The 16,042-nt window shown below is 42.3% G+C and overlaps 1 protein-coding gene across 4 annotated transcripts in view; it reads right to left on the reverse strand.

Annotated features, from left to right (window-relative positions):
- The window catches only part of KNTC1 (kinetochore associated 1), an 85,206-nt gene that overhangs the window by 55,972 nt on the left and 13,192 nt on the right, over positions 1–16,042 (reverse strand). For all 4 annotated transcript variants that reach the window (XM_060269573.1, XM_060269574.1, XM_060269572.1 and 1 more), the window contains 12 exons: positions 13,270–13,322; positions 11,465–11,574; positions 10,762–10,819; positions 10,570–10,668; positions 7,281–7,324; positions 7,121–7,186; positions 5,982–6,057; positions 5,551–5,676; positions 4,896–4,985; positions 4,072–4,137; positions 3,140–3,201; positions 697–808 (listed from right to left, as the gene is read on the reverse strand). In XM_060269573.1, coding sequence (XP_060125556.1) covers positions 697–808; positions 3,140–3,201; positions 4,072–4,137; positions 4,896–4,985; positions 5,551–5,676; positions 5,982–6,057; positions 7,121–7,186; positions 7,281–7,324; positions 10,570–10,668; positions 10,762–10,819; positions 11,465–11,574; positions 13,270–13,322 — 962 coding nt within the window. The remainder of the gene's footprint in view (positions 1–696; positions 809–3,139; positions 3,202–4,071; positions 4,138–4,895; positions 4,986–5,550; positions 5,677–5,981; positions 6,058–7,120; positions 7,187–7,280; positions 7,325–10,569; positions 10,669–10,761; positions 10,820–11,464; positions 11,575–13,269; positions 13,323–16,042) is intronic.

Below are 16,042 nucleotides of genomic sequence, written 5' to 3' on the forward strand. Positions count from 1 at the left end.
GCCTCGGTCCAGTATACCTGAAGGAGCGTCTCCACCTCCATCGTTCTGCCCAGACACTGAGGTCCAGCGCCGAGGGCCTTCTGGCAGTTCCCTCGCTGCGAGAAGCCAAGTTACAGGGAACCAGGCAGAGGGCCTTCTCAGTAGTGGCACCCGCCCTGTGGAATGCCCTCCCGTTGTTGTTGTTGTTGTTGTTTAGTCGTTTAGTCGTGTCCGACTCTTCGTGACCCCATGGACCATAGCATGCCAGGCACTCCTGTCTTGCACTGCCTCCCGCAGTTTGGTCAAACAATGCCCTCCCACCAGATGTCAAAGAGAAAAACAACTACCAGACTTTTAGAGGACATCTGAAGGCAACCCTAATGTTTTAATGTTTAATAAATTAAAAGGCAGGAGTGCCTGGCGTGCTATGGTCCATGGGGTCACGAAGAGTCGGACACGACTAAACGACTAAACAACAACAAATTAAAAGGCAGCTTTTAATGTTTAATAAATTATTGTATTTTAATATTTCTATTGGAAGCTGCCCAGAGTGGCTGGGGAGGCCCGGCCAGATGGGCGGGGTATAAAATTATTATTATTATTATTATTATTATTATTATTATTATTATTATTATTATTTATAATTACAGCAGTGGGGAGGAGTGTGGTAAGTACAGAGGGTGGTGCTGACCACTGGAAATATCCAAAACCATTTACCTGATGCCTTAGCCAGAGGTACTGTGCAGACATGAGATTTCCTCCTTTTATCTGTAAAAGGATGTCCCTGAAAAGGTCCTCATTGTTCAGAAATTCAAACCAAGCAGTTCCACTAGAACAAAAATTGAACATTAAACCATAGCCCAACAAAAACAAATTACAAATACGAAAACAAAGGTGCAATTAAGCTACAGAAGATTCTTCCTCCAAAAATGTATTCAGCTTTTAACTTCTGTAACCAACCCAAGAGGTTTTGGATTAGATGACACAAGAAAAAAATGAAAAATCAAATTACCATGGAACTCTGCTGGCTGAGCCTTGCTTATAATTCAAAACATGAATTATGAACACTTCCTGTCTGGCTGCCATGGTGAACGGCTGCACCCACTACAATTTTCATTACATCACGCCTTTCCATGCGATTAATCAAGGATAATATGGGAGGGCTGGGGGGGGGCAGCTCCACCAGCAGTTCATCCAATACCTGCTCCCCATCCAGAAGGAAGAGGGCGCAGGGGGCACTGGGTGCAATGCACCACATGTTTTCGGCAACTCTCCAAAGTTGTCACCATGAGCAGAGGACACCTGCTTTTTAAGATGAAATTTGGACTTAATTAAGGCATGCTCTGAACTAGGGGAGATAAAGCACTCTGCTAACTGATTCAGCCACTGGGTGCCAAGGATTTGACCTGGAGAAGGATTATCATCGCAATTGGACTAGTATGTCAGAACGAAGGGGGGGGGTGAGCCTCCATTATTCTTTTTGATATATTTTGCATCTGCTGTTTTATTTGGCAAATTCCCCGCGAAAGACTGACTGCCTGATTGTTTGAAAATGCAAGTGGGATTAAAAGAATATCTTGCTATCATTATGGTCATAGTTTAACTACAAAATTGCCAAAATTGTAGTCAAATTTTCAGAGTCAAAACTCTTAATGGAATGATAAAAGAATTTATGATGGGAGTAATGGTGTTCTTGTTGAAGCAGTAGCTCGTTAGCAGCTGGAATGAGATCAAAGAAGCAAAGTTTGGATATCTGCCTGGTGCTAATGGCGGAGGGCCAGTCTCCCTTTGTCTTGGCTGTGACGCACTGAGAATTGTCTGTGCGGAAAACGAAAGTGAAGGGTCGCCGAAGAGAATGTTGGATTACAACAGGAAAATAAGGAAAATATAGAAGAAAAAACTTATTTCACACATTGGTTCACCTAACGCCTTCATTATATATTTTCAGAAGCCATGTGAAAACCTTCCTCTTCAACCAGGCCTTTGGCTGATTAATATTTTACAGCCTTTTAAATGTGTCTGTGGAAAGGGGAGTATTGTTTTGCTGTTTTGATCTACTTGTTTACTTCTTTTTAGCCTGTATTTTATTCTGTGAACTGCCCTGAGATCGTATGATTAAGGGTGGTATATAAATCTTAATAGGATTTTTAAAAATTCAAATCCCCATTTTTGTCTTCTCTAGTCTTACAAAATAGAAAAAAAAATCAGAAGTTACTACAGTTAATATACAACACTAGCTGGCCCTGCCACGCATTGCCGTGGCTAATCCCTGTGACTGCTACCACCCTGTGTCGATCCATGACATAGCCCGCCCCCTCCCCCCCAGGCTTTTCCCTGTGATTCCCCCCAACCTGTCCCATCCCATGACGTATCACAACCCCTCTTCCCCCCACCCCCGGCTCATCCCTGTGACTGGTCCCACCGTGTCCTGACCTATCCTGTCCCCTCCTCCCCCCAACACCCACCCAGGCGAGTCAGTACCTCCATTCGGCCTAATCTGTAAAGGCTTCGGCCTAGTATGTAAACGGCAGCTGAGGTGCTGTTGAGAGGGAAGGTTCTATAGGTGTAGTACCACTGTAGCGATGGTTTGCAACCTGATTCTTTTCCCAGCATGCACGTTTGGGTGAGTTGTGTGTTCTGGAATACGGGTTTTTGGGGGTTTTACCTGGCGTAGGTTTGACATCTGTCTTAGCAAACTTTATAAGATTACTCTCACATTCGCATGTGACATTGTGTCCAAATTTGAACGGAATCAGTCAAGCGGTTTTGGAGAAAAGTGGAAATACACCCACATGCCCTTTTTACATTTACAGTGGTGCCTCGCTTAACGAATGCCCTGTTTAACGAAATTTCCGCTTAACGAAAGGATTTTTCGAGTGGAGGTTGCCTCGCTAGACGAATTTGTTTTATGAAAAATTTGTCTAGCGAATCGCGGTTTCCCATAAGAATGCATTGAAATTCAATTAATGCATTCCTATGGGCAAAAAAAATCCAAAAAAAAAATCAATGCATTCGTATGGGATTCGCTAGACGAATTTTTCGTGGAACGAATTAAATTTGTCTAGCAAGGCACCACTGTATATATATATAGATTCTAGAAAATGTTATAATTTACACATGCACAAACCCAAAATCAACACAAGAAAAAAACAAGATAGACCTGAACATCTCTGATCCAAATGCTCCACAAAATGTAGTTAGCTTTGCTTGTGCCTTCATCACCTGGATGGGGGGAAACCCACTGATTTAATGCACATTTAACAAGAGATCTGACAATAGACTGACAGATTCTTCAGAACTGCCAACTCAGTATTCCACTGTGCAAAATTAGGTTGGGGGGTATCAGGGATGGGCTGAGCCTTTTTAGCCATTTCTGGAATCTCCTCCTCTGAAAACGCCACTTGCTCACATCTTGTGGCATTATCAGCAGATCCCAGAGGGGCTTTTGCTTTAATTCTGCCAAAAAAAATTATTGGGGAGCCATTTTTAAAATTATTAATCACATTTTACATATCACCTCAAGTTGATTTACAGACATATCACAAAAACAGCTAAAACTATTTTGAAAAGCACAGAAAATGACTGGAAAAACTTGAAAAACAATACAAAATGAACACCTAAGCCTTTTCATCCAGTTGGAAAACAGCTTTTATATGTTGCTATTATTTACTATGTGTGTATCTGAAGAAGTGTGCATGCACACGAAAGCTCATACCAAAATATAAACTTAGTTGGTCTTTAAGGTGCTACTGAAGGAATTTTCTTATTATTTACTATGTTATTCATTAATTGTTTCATTACTATTCTCATTATAAACTACCTTGTGAAGGTTTGCCCTAAAAAGTAGAGCAGAAATGTATTAAAATAAATTTAAGTGCTTCCCTCTGTACATGAATGCAGTGCTTGAGTCAGAAGCATACCTACACTCCCTTGTGCCCTTGGCAAGAAGACATATCAGTGCCCTGCCCCACAGCTTCTATACACTTGCTAGAGCCAAGCCAGAGTGTAGAGGCCAAGGTTCTCTTCCCAGTTCCTCATTTCACCCACACCCCGTGATAATTTAAAAGTCTAGGATAGTTTGATTTTCATTACCTTTGTAAGAGATGCTGGGTCCCCAGTCAAGAAAGGGGCAACAGTTTTGTCATTTCTCTTCAGGATCTGAAATGATAAATGCTAAATTAACTTGCAGTCCAATGCAAACAATGTAACAAAAAAAAATCTACATGGGTAGCTGTAAATTAGGTTTGGCTCTGGATGTCTGAACAATATCTAGTGCTGGAGCAGGGCCTGTGCAAGAGAGCTCTAGAGCAGGCATCCCCAAACTGCGGCCCTCCAGATGTTTTGGCTTACAACTCCCATGATCCCTAGCTAAGAGGACCAGTGGTCAGGGATGATGGGAATTGTAGTCCAAAACATCTGGAGGGCCGAAGTTTGGAGATGCCTGCTCTAGAGGGAACTGGTCAAAGGAACTCAGTAAACAACTATTAACCCACCTGAGAATCTCACTGCCAGCCCCTGCCCTTCTTGGTCATCTGCTGGGCCATTGCTCTCAGCTGCGATTTTTGACTCCTTCATCCAAAGTGACTTAATCCTACAGAGACACCTGGTGATAATGCCTCCTGGCAGCCAGGCTGACTCTGGGGCTTCCCACCAGATGCTCTGACATCTTCACTCTTAAGGTTCAGGTGAGCGAAAAGAATCAGGGTTCGAGGCAAAGCCAGTATTGTGGCTGGCGAGGTTTGTCAGTGACCCAGGTGACACTAGGTACTTTACACTGCTTTAGAACTGCAGCAGGTTCTTCCAGGCCCTCAGCTAAGCTTCGGTTCTCCATGGGGTCCCACACACCTCTTCCTCCAAGATGGGTCTCCCAAGGCCCTAGCCGAGTAGGATGTGTGAAAGCACCTATCAAAACCTACCCTGCTTCTAGCATAGTTCAGCATTTCCCGAGCACTTTCATATATTGGCCACGGTGTATTTATGCAGTACTCAGTCACAAACTGGTTATCCTATTTAGAAGGAGAAACAATTAAAACCACAAAAACCACAACCAAGTATAAACTTATCTTCTAAACAGCTTAAAAGAAAAACCTATCACATACACCCATGTGCAAATTATCTACTGCAAGAACTACAGATACGCATGCACAAGACATGCATAGAGTATGACTTCTCCACAGAACATCTAAATCAGATGTAGTGGTATAGGCTCTGAACATGGTAAGGGCTAATAAACTGCAGTTGAATCCTGGTCAGATGAGGTCCTGTGGGTGAGAGGTACTTGGATCCAGAAAACAGGTGAATTGCCTGTATAGACAGAATTGCACACCCTCTGAAGGAACTGGAGCATAGTGTGGGAGTACTCATGGATCCATCACTGGTCATTGGAGGTCCTAGTTGTCCCTTTGGCTGATATGCCTACAATAGCTCATTGAAAGGGATATCCTGGCTATCAGTAGCCACGAGACTCGATTGCTACAGTGCATTCTATGTTGTAGGCCACTTAGATATTTTGTATATAAAGTGGTATCAAAATGCTTTTAAATAAAGAAATATAGTAGGATAAATCCATACCTTTATTTTATCCAGGGTTTCTTTAGCTTGAGCCACAAGTTCTAGCCAGGCTGACTGGCAATCTCCGGCAACAGACTCTGAAGCCAATCTCTCCAAAATAGAGATCATTTTCACTTTGTAAACGTTCTGTTGTTTTTTTAAACACACACATAATACATTATTTACCCTTTGGGGGAAAAATCTTGTTTTCAGGGTAGCAGGCTTGTCTAGTATTGTCAGAGTAAAATTTGCAGAACATTTGTTTATTCTTTAACAGCCCCTTGCCTCCATTAACAATTTTGACATTTACATTTAAAACTCCTGCTATAGTGGGTAACTGGAATGAGTAGGCATAGAAGCTACCAGAGAGAGCTTCCTTGTCTATGTATTTCATTGTGGTTTTGCAGCTGGCAGTAAGTGATGAGGTACGATTTGCAGACAAAGCCCTTTACCTCAACATCCAGTCCAAATTGAACAGCAAAATTCTCAGCTTCAGTAAATTTGTGCTTGTGAAGTAAGCGGCTCAGTCTAAAAAGGGGGAGAAAATGAAGTGCTGTTATAAACATGGTTATAGCCAGTTAAGTCTATTCATCTAATTACTTACACTCACTTTAGTTACATGATCACAACCTTGGGGAGGGGGATAAATAAAGAGTGGGAGTTGACTTGTTTTTGTTCTTATTTTTATTATGTATTCTGTGGGGGGTGGGGGGGTTATATTGTAATTTTATGTTGTCAACCACCCTGAGATCTACAGGCACAGGCTGGTATACTAACTAAACTAACTAACTGAGGGAGCAGGGTTTGTCAAGCCAGGAAAAGAGGAGATACGATAGCCATCTTCAAATATGTAATGGGCTGCCACAAGGAAGATGCAGCAGGCTAGTTTTCTCCTGCTCTGGAGGATAGGACACAAATTAATGGTTTCAAGTTATAAGAAGGAAGATTCTGACTTAACATCAGGAAGAACTTTCTGACGGTGGAACAGACTCCCTTGAAGGATGGTGTACTCTTTCCTTGGAGGTTTTTAAGCAGAGGTTGGATTACCATTTGTCATAGATGCTTTAGTTGTGATTCCTTCATTGCAGGGAGTTGGACTAGATGACCCTAGGGGTTCCTTCCAGCTTTACAATTCTACAATTAAATAACTGAGGACCAGAAGGGTTGAACTGCCTTACAGGACCACCACATAAGGAAATATGACCAAACCTCCTCACGCCCTCTCCAGCAAGCCGCTGTGGTAGCTGAAATTATGTGACATTCAGACAGGAAAGAGGTGCATTTTACTGATTATTCTCTTAGATGTAAAGAAACTGATTTCAGAGGTTTTTTGGTCCAAAGCCCATTTCATTTACCATTAGGGATTTCCACCTGGAGATCCATTTTTCTTCTTATTGGGAAAATGAGTCTGCAATTAACTCAATAGGACTTACTTCTGAGTGGAAACTTATAGGATTGTAATGTTAAGCATATGTTTAACTCTTTCCCGTTGAAGTTAATGAGACTTATGACACATGAACTTTGGCTCAGTCATATCACAAGTACCAAATTTTATACATAAGCAGTAGTAGAAGCCAAAATATATGTGTACCTGTTCTCAGGCAAGGCTTCAGTTAAGCATCTCAATACCAGAAGTGAGACTGGATGGTCTGATGCCCTAGAAATGAGCGTGTGGTTAAAAAAAGAGCTTTGATAACCATCAAAAATAAAGCAGCAGCTTTCTATTGTATTTTATTAAAGTGCAAACTTACCTTTGGTTATTTTCATACATTCCTTCCAAAAAGTAAATTGTATCCTGCATGGGAAACAATATGTAGCATGTGCTTTAACTTTACAAGGTGTCAAAGAAATAAACAACCACCGGATTTTTAGAAGACATCTGAAGGCAGCCCTGTTTAGGGAAGCTTTTAATATCTGATGAACCATTGTATTTTAATATTCTGCTGGAAGCCACCCAGAGTGGCTGGGGAAACCCAGCCAGATCATAGAATCATAGAATCATAGAATCATAGAGTTGGAAGAGACCACAAGGGCCATCCAGTCCAACCCCCTGCCAAGCAGGAAACACCATCAAAGCATTCCTGACAGATGGCTGTCAAGCCTCTGCTTAAAGACCTCCAAAGAAGGAGACTCCACCACACTCCTTGGCAGCAAATTCCACTGCCGAACAGCTCTTACTGTCAGGAAGTTCTTCCTAATGTTTAGGTGGAATTTTCTTTCTTGTAGTTTGAATCCGTTGCTCCGTGTCCGCTTCTCTGGAGCAGCAGAAAACAACCTTTCTCCCTCCTTTATATGACATCCTTTTATATATTTGAACATGGTTATCATATCACCCCTTAACCTTCTCTTCTCCAGGCTAAACATACCCAGCTCCCTAAGCCGTTCCTCATAAGGCATCGTTTCCAGGCCTTTGACCATTTTGGTTGCCCTCTTCTGGACACGTTCCAGCTTATCAGTATCCTTCTTGAACTGTGGTTCCCAGAACTGGACACAATACTCCAGGTGAGGTCTGACCAGAGCAGAATACAGTGGTACTATTACTTCCCTTAATCTAGATGCTATACTCCTATTGATGCAGCCCAGAATTGCATTGGCTTTTTTAGCTGCTGCATCACACTGCTGACTCATGTCAAGTTTGTGGTCAACCAAAACTCCTAGATCCTTTTCACATGTACTGCTCTCAAGCCAGGTGTCTCCCATCCTGTATTTGTGCCTTTCATTTTTTTTGCCCAAGTGTAGTACTTTACATTTCTCCTTGTTAAAATTCATCTTGTTTGCTTTGGCCCAGTTGTCTAATCTGTTAAGGTCATTCTGAAGTGTGATCCTGTCCTCTGGGGTGTTAGCCACCCCTCCCAATTTGGTGTCATCTGCAAACTTGCTCAGGATTCCCTCAAGCCCATCATCCAAGTCATTGATAAAGATGTTGAACAAGACTGGGCCCAAGACAGAACCCTGTGGCACCCCACTAGTCACTACTCTCCAGGATGAGAAGGAGCCATTGATGAGCACCCTTTGGGTTCGGTCAGTAAGCCAGCTACAAATCCACTGAATGGTAGCATTGTCTAGCCCACATTTTACCAGCTTCTTTACAAGAATATCATGGGGCACCTTGTCAAAGGCCTTGCTGAAATCAAGATAGGCTACATCCACAGCGTTCCCTTCATCTACCAGGCTTGTAATTCTGTCAAAAAATGAGATCAGATTAGTCTGACATGACCTATTTTTCAGGAACCCATGCTGACTTTTAGTGATCACAGAGTTTCTTTCTAGGTGCTCACAGACTGTTTGCTTAATGATCTGCTCTAGAATCTTTCCTGGTATTGATGTCAGGCTGACTGGGCGGTAATTGTTTGGGTCCTCTCTTTTCCCCTTTTTGAAAATAGGGACAACATTTGCCCTCCTCCAGTCTGCTGGAACTTCGCCTGTTCTCCAGGAATTTTCAAAGATTATTGCCAGTGGTTCTGAAATCACCTCTGCCAGTTCTTTTAATACTCTTGGATGTAGTTCATCTGGCCCTGGAGACTTGAATACATCTAAACTAGCCAAGTATTCTTGTACTACCTCCTTACTTATTCTGGGCTGTGTTTCCCCTGCTGAATCATCTGCTCCATATTCTTCAGGTCGGGCGTTGTTTTCTTTCTTGGAGAAGACTCAGGCAAAGAAGGCATTGAGGAGTTCTGCTCTTTCTCTGTCCCCTGTTTGCATTTCACCATCTTCTCCTCTGAGTGACCCCACTGTTTCCTTGTTTTTCCTTTTGCTACGGACATACCCATAAAAGCCCTTTTTGTTGCTTTTAACCTCTCTGGCGAGCCTGAGTTCATTCTGTGCTTTAGCTTTTAGATGGGTGGGGTATAAATAATAAATTATTATTACTACTACTACATGTGTACGAGGAGAGGAAACGCCCACATGGGAAACAACAGAACATGCCTTTTTTCCACTGCCAATACTATACAGGCTAGGATCATCCTGCCTATACTACACAAATTCCCAGGACATACAGAACAACTCTATATATCCCTACTACTCCAAGATGAAAACCTAGATTTTGTGCTGCCATGATGGACATCCGTTGAAGGATGGTTTGTGCCACAAACCAGGCCTAAACTGAAGGCCTATAATGCAAGACCCATGCTGCTTCACATCCCATCCTTTACAGCCGCTTTTAACTGCTTATCTTCTGTTTCTCTCTAAGTTTATGCGAGACAATCACTTAACTATTAGCTTTTATCCCTTTCTTCTTTAAGTCTTATGGGCTTTATTTTATTCGCAAGTTTTTATCTTATGCTGGTCCACAACTGTAATAAAGTTTGATGGTGAACAGTACAACTAGCTAGAAATTAAAGAGAACTGTTTTATTCAGTTTCACCAACTTTCATGCATCTCCTTCTTTGTATATGAAAATTTTCAGTTTTCTTTTCCAAAAATATCAGACTGAATGCCTTACCTCCATTCACAGGCACATTACATTTGAATCATTTAGCAAGTAATGGAAAATATCTTTCTCTGGCTGGAACCCTGGAGAGATGCTCTCATGAATAAGGCCAACCTGGGCAACTGGATGAGAGGGTTATATAGTACTTCCAGAATTAAAGTCAGAGTGAGAGTGCTCCTGTGCTAATGCATCACTTGCGGGCTTCCCTTCAGAATCTGCCTGGTCACTGTGGGAACAGAATGCTGGAATAGATGGACTTTGAGTTTGTTTCATGAGTGCTGTTCTTATGTTCTTAGGATACAGTACTAGAACCTAATATAAGGAGGCTTCCTGAGAATTTCCAGCAAAAACAGTTACTTTTTTATTGCTATTCACATTTCCATACAACATGTAGTTCCACCCTTCGGTTGTAATGCTAGATATACTTAGTAAGGAGGTTCTACTGAAGACTTACAGACTTGAAAGGTGTGCAAACTTCTTCTGGCTGGTAAAAATGTTCATTTTCTACCAAATCCTACAATACTTAAACTCTGACTTGGATTTCTTTTTACATTCCCCCTCGCCAGTCTTACTTAGGATTGAAGAAAAGAGAAATAAAAACATACCATATTTATTCCGCTCTGAATCAACGAAGAAACATTAGTAGTTTCCAAAGAATAGAGCTGGTGCATAGTAGGCAGTGAAAACACCGTGATGCTCCTCATCTACAGAGAAACAGTGCAATTAGGATAATCCTAAAGGATGTTGCCAAAATACAGACACAGTTTTGAAGCTTTTCTCTGATAGAAGACAATTACCTGTTTGCCATCATCAGGGTTTGTCAAAGCAACTAGCTTGAGACTGGCAATCCCCTGTCTTAACAAAAGAAGAAGGGAAATGTATCAACTAATGACAAAAGTTCTGAGCCATCACCATTTACATTTTATTTCAGTACTTTAGTTATTTATTACATTGGTATCTCACCTTTCCTCCAAGGAGCAAAATATGGCATAAATGATTCTCACTCTCCCTATTGCATTCTCTGATGTAGGTTAGTTTAAGACACAGTGACTGGCCCAAGGTCACCCAGTGAGCTTCATGGCTGAGTGAGAATTTGAACCCAGTTGGATGCTCTAACCACTACACTATGCTGGCTCCATCAGGAGGGGACACCAAGTTGCCTATCCTTGCCATATGGGGATAGGAAACTTGTGGCCCTCCAATGATTATGGATCCCCAACACCCCTGTGTTTTAGCATGGAACATGGCTACTGGACTGGCCAGAGATGTAGTTCAGTAACAACTGATTAGTCACACAACACATGCACACAGCCCATTCCTTGTTTGCTCAGAAATTAGGTCCCTCTTTGTTCCCTCCCAGGGGCTTATTCTGAAGTCAGTGAATACAAAACTTCAAGAAAGTGGGGGCATCAGCTCTGGAAAGAGGCCAGGTGAGGAGCCATTCTGCTGTGGCATACCCGTTCATATTTCTCAGCAAGTATGCTATAATCCTGAATTTACCCTGCAGCTGCTGAAAAATCCGATTCTGAAATCAGAAGAAATTCTTCAATGTGAACAGAACAGTTCCAAATCATGGTAAGAGTGGCAATATTCCACAAAGACAAAACATTCTACAAGAAAAGGAAAACAAAAGTGTCATGATGATGTAACTAATTAAGACCTATTACCTTTGACTATATGAACCATGACGGTATACATTTGTGATACTTAGATCTTTCATATTATGAAACAAATATTTCTATTTTGGTGGATAATTTGTCACATTCATTAATCAGGGCTGTCAATGGCGTCTGTCCCTTCATCGTTTCCATTTTTTCTCCACAGTGCACATCTTCTCTCACATTGGTCCCCCTCCCACATGACAGGATATGTTGCTAGCATGCAAATACAATCAAGTTCCAAAAAACATTAGGCATGCACCTCCAGATGGGAGACTTCAGGCACCATCCGGGCACTGATAAAAGGTAAAGGTAAAGGGACCCCTGACCATTAGGTCCAGTCGTGACCGACTCTGGGGCTGCGGCGCTCATCTCGCATTATTGGCCGAGGGAGCCGGTGTACAGCTTCCAGGTCATGTGGCCAGCATGACTAAGCCGCTTCTGGTGAACCAGAGCAGCACATGGAAACGCCGTTTACCTTCCCGCTGTAGCGGTACCTATTTATCTACTTGCACTTTGACGTGCTTTCGAACTGCTAGGTTGGCAGAAGCTGGGACCGAGCAATGGGAGCTCACCCCGTCACGGGGATTCGAACCGCCGACCTTCTGATCGGCAAGCCCTAGGCTCTGTGGTTTAACCCACAGTGCCTGGCAAATTCTGAACACTGGAAATCCTGCTTGTGGACAAATTAACCATTTCACAAAAGGAATATCAATTGGGGGGGGGGGAGGCTCACGCCTTGACATGGTATCCTTCTACTGACTTTGTTAAGACAATCGAACAAGGTTTTCACCCTCCATCAAGTCATGGAACCTTATCAAGAAACACTTTCATTTGATTGGCTTTCTTGAAGCATCTAAAACCATCTGCTGCTCCTTTTCATTCTTTTCTACTAAGCTCTATATTCCTTGTATGGGTATGCTTTGTTACTTGAAATTAGCAATCAATTAAAAATAAAAATAGCCTTTGTCTTAAACATTCTTAAAACATAACCAAAGTTTAATATCTTAATTAACCATTTAAATAAGAGCTCATCATGGTTATGAATGCCCCTGAATACCACTAGTGGAAACAAAGTACTGAAACTATGGAACATAACTGTCAGAGGGTCGTCGTGGCTACACTAGAGTAACTCCGCTTGAGTCCATTTTGTCTTCAAAGACGTTTATTGTGCTAATTATTTACAGTGCAGAGACAGCTTAAAACATGACCTCTCATCCCGAATCAGAATCCGACAATGGCGTACGTCTGTTCCTACGCCACCAAAGTAGTCAGGGCACCCCTAAAACGCCTCCCCCTTGACCTGCATCGCAGCGCTCTCCTTACTTCTTGCGCCAGAAGGAGCGATGCCCTTTCAGTTTCCTCCCTGAGCAGTCGGTGACCTGGCTCTCCAGCATCCCTGAGCCCCCGTCTGCATCTCTCCGCCCCCGAGCTTTCCCATTGTTCCTCACTCTGATTTCTCTCCCCCTCCAAGTCTCTTCCTCCCCCTCTGGCTGCTTCAGAACCACTGGTGCTCTCTGTACTTGACAAGGTGGATGTCAGGATGATGGGGGGGGGCTGGCTCCCTGTAGGGAGTCACCCTTACAATAACCTTATCCAGGAGCAATTTGTAAAATTGGGCAACAAATAAGTCAAAATAGCACTTGCCTCATTATCCAAGACAAACAATAATCCGTCTACAACCTGAAGCATTTTTGCAGCTGTAAAAAATGTAAAAAGGAAAAAAAGATGTAAGTCTGTTAATTTCTTGCTTTAAAAAGTTAACTGTAAAACAGGGGTGTGGAACCCGTTACAGGTCTCCAATACAGCAGTCATGGAAGTTTTTAATGTATAATATTTTATTATGTTTTTATATATGTTCAAAGCAGCCCAGAGTGGCTGGGGCAACCCAGTCAGATGTGTGAGGTACAAATAATAATAATATGATGATGGCATTGGCAATGGTGAGGAGAGTAGCTGCAGTCCAGCACCATCGGGAGAGTCACAGGGTTCCCCATCCCTACAGTAAAACACCTGGGGTCTCTGAACAGAAACTCTAGGGTCCTGAGGCCCTAGAACGTTGCTCTGGGGATTTAAGATGACCATAATAACAGATTAGGAAACGGGGTCAAAGCTAATAAAGATTTCAATAGAGACAAATGTACCTAGCTGTCATAACCTGGGATCCAGGTGAATGCCATTATTGGGACAGATGTCAAGACCCTCAGCTCAACACAGCACAGCGTGCACCTATGTTCACATCCTCTATCACAGTACAGTGGTACCTCGGTTTAAGTACACAATTGGTTCCAGAAGTCTGTACGTAACCTGAAGCGAACTTTCCCATTGAAAGTACTGGAAAGTGGATTAATCCGTTCAGACGGGTCCGCGGAGTACTTAACTGAAAGTACTCAAACCGAAGCGTACTTAAACCGAGGCTTGCTAAGTGCTGAGTCTGTATAAGCACGTTCTCACAGCCACAGCTACAATGTATCTATGCCATTGTCCTCTATTGGAAATGTACTGGAAATATAGGCATCTCTCTCTTTCCACACTTAATGTAATGCTCATTAAATCCCAAAATCAGAAATGTCCAGTATCAATCAGATAATCTCTGTCAATTGAGTAAATGAAGGATTTACCGTATTTTTTGTTCCATAAGGCACACTTTTTTCCTCCTAAAAAGTAAGATGGAATTCTGTGCGTCTTATGGAGCGAATGCGTGGTCCCTGGAGACAACTTGCTTTTTTAAAAAAAATAAAGAAAGAAAGAGCTAAAGGCTAACAAGAGCAAAAGAGAAAGGAACTTGCTCAGCAGCTGACTGCAAAAAATCAGGGAAGGACTAAAGAGAGCTAGCTCCCTTCCTGGCCCCTCCGGTCCCTTGACTAGGCCTCAATTGTTGTCTGCAGAGGGAGACATGTGACTGGCTGATTAGATTATTTGTCTGGAAACTGTAGAAATGTGTCTCTTTCCTTTCCTAGAGAAGCTGCAGAACTGTGAGTTGAACAGGATTTTTTTCCTTTTCCAAGGAAACGCAGCAACTTTGAGCTGATCCTAAAAAATGTAGCTTTCCCCCTTTGCAAAAAAGATGCACAACTCTGAACTGACCCTCCCCCCCAAAAAAACAGGGCTTTTCCCATTTGCAAAAAAGCTGCACAACTTTGAGCAGATCATTTTAAAAAATGGAGCTTTCCCCCTTTACAAAAGAAGCTTTCTCAAATATTTAAAGTGGGAGGGGCAAAAGCACCTAGGCCTCTAGGAGTTGGCTGCTATGCATAGGACAATTCAAGAAAGCAAAATATTTTTTTCTTGTTTCCCTCCACTAAAACTAGGTGTGTCCTATGGTCAGGTACACTGTAGAATAGAATCATTTGTTGTTGTTTAGTCGTGTCCGACTCTTCGTGACCCCATAGACCAGAGCACGCCAGGCACTCCTGTGAATCATAGAGTTGGAAATTTAAGCATTTTCTCCCTGCATCCCCACCTGAGAACAGATGTATTTCTGTCTTTTTCCTAGCAAGCGGGGCCTCTTGTTTTCTTATCAGTTTAGCAAAACACACCAACAGCTCATTGCCCTTCGCAGACTAGAAACTTCAAGGGCATTTGTATGAGACGGAAGAATAGTGAATCTATTAACTTTGCTCAGAACTATCTGTTGCCATTGTATTGCTGGTAGATAGGAGCATAATTTTCGTAAACCAATGAAGCTAATTTTAGGGGTCCAAAAGCTGTTTATGTTCTGTTATCCAATTGTATTGTTGATAAGAATCGTTCACAAATTAATTGTGTAAAGCAAAAGCTATACTGTAAAGATGTTTTGAAATGTATGCTCAGGGTCCATAATGCCTTTGGATCATTTATTCTTACCGCAGTCTGCAATAAATCTGAACTCTTTCCAAGATGCTGCTTGCCTTTATTTGGCTAAAAAGGACTGGCATATTTCCAGACCCCCTTTGTAAGGTAACACAATTAGGCAGGCATAACCAGCTGCACAAATGTAAGATGGAGGACACCTGGATTGTCAATAGTACATGTGAAAAAGACCTAGAGGTCTTAGTAGACCACAAGCTGAACATGAGTCAACAGTGTAATGCAGCAGCAAAAAAAGCTAATGCTATTCTAGGCTGCATCAACAGAAGAATAGTGTCTAGATCAAGGGAAGTCATAGTATTGCTCTATTCCAGGCATGTCCAACAGGTAGATCGTGATCCACCAGTAGATCACTGGACGTCTGTAGTAGATCACCAGCTCCCCCCGAAGAAGCTCAACAACTTCGGCTCCCCTAAAAAGAAGCTCAACATCTTTGTCCTGCACCTCAAAAAAACAGGGCTTACATCCTCCCTAAAAATGCTCAACAACTTTGACCTGCACCCCAAAAAAACAGGGCTTTCCTTTCTAAAAATATTCAACATCTTTGCCCTGCACCCCAAAAATGGGGGTA

The sequence above is a fragment of the Zootoca vivipara genome, chromosome 17 (assembly GCF_963506605.1).
Source record: "Zootoca vivipara chromosome 17, rZooViv1.1, whole genome shotgun sequence".
Lineage (NCBI taxonomy): Eukaryota > Metazoa > Chordata > Lepidosauria > Squamata > Lacertidae > Zootoca > Zootoca vivipara.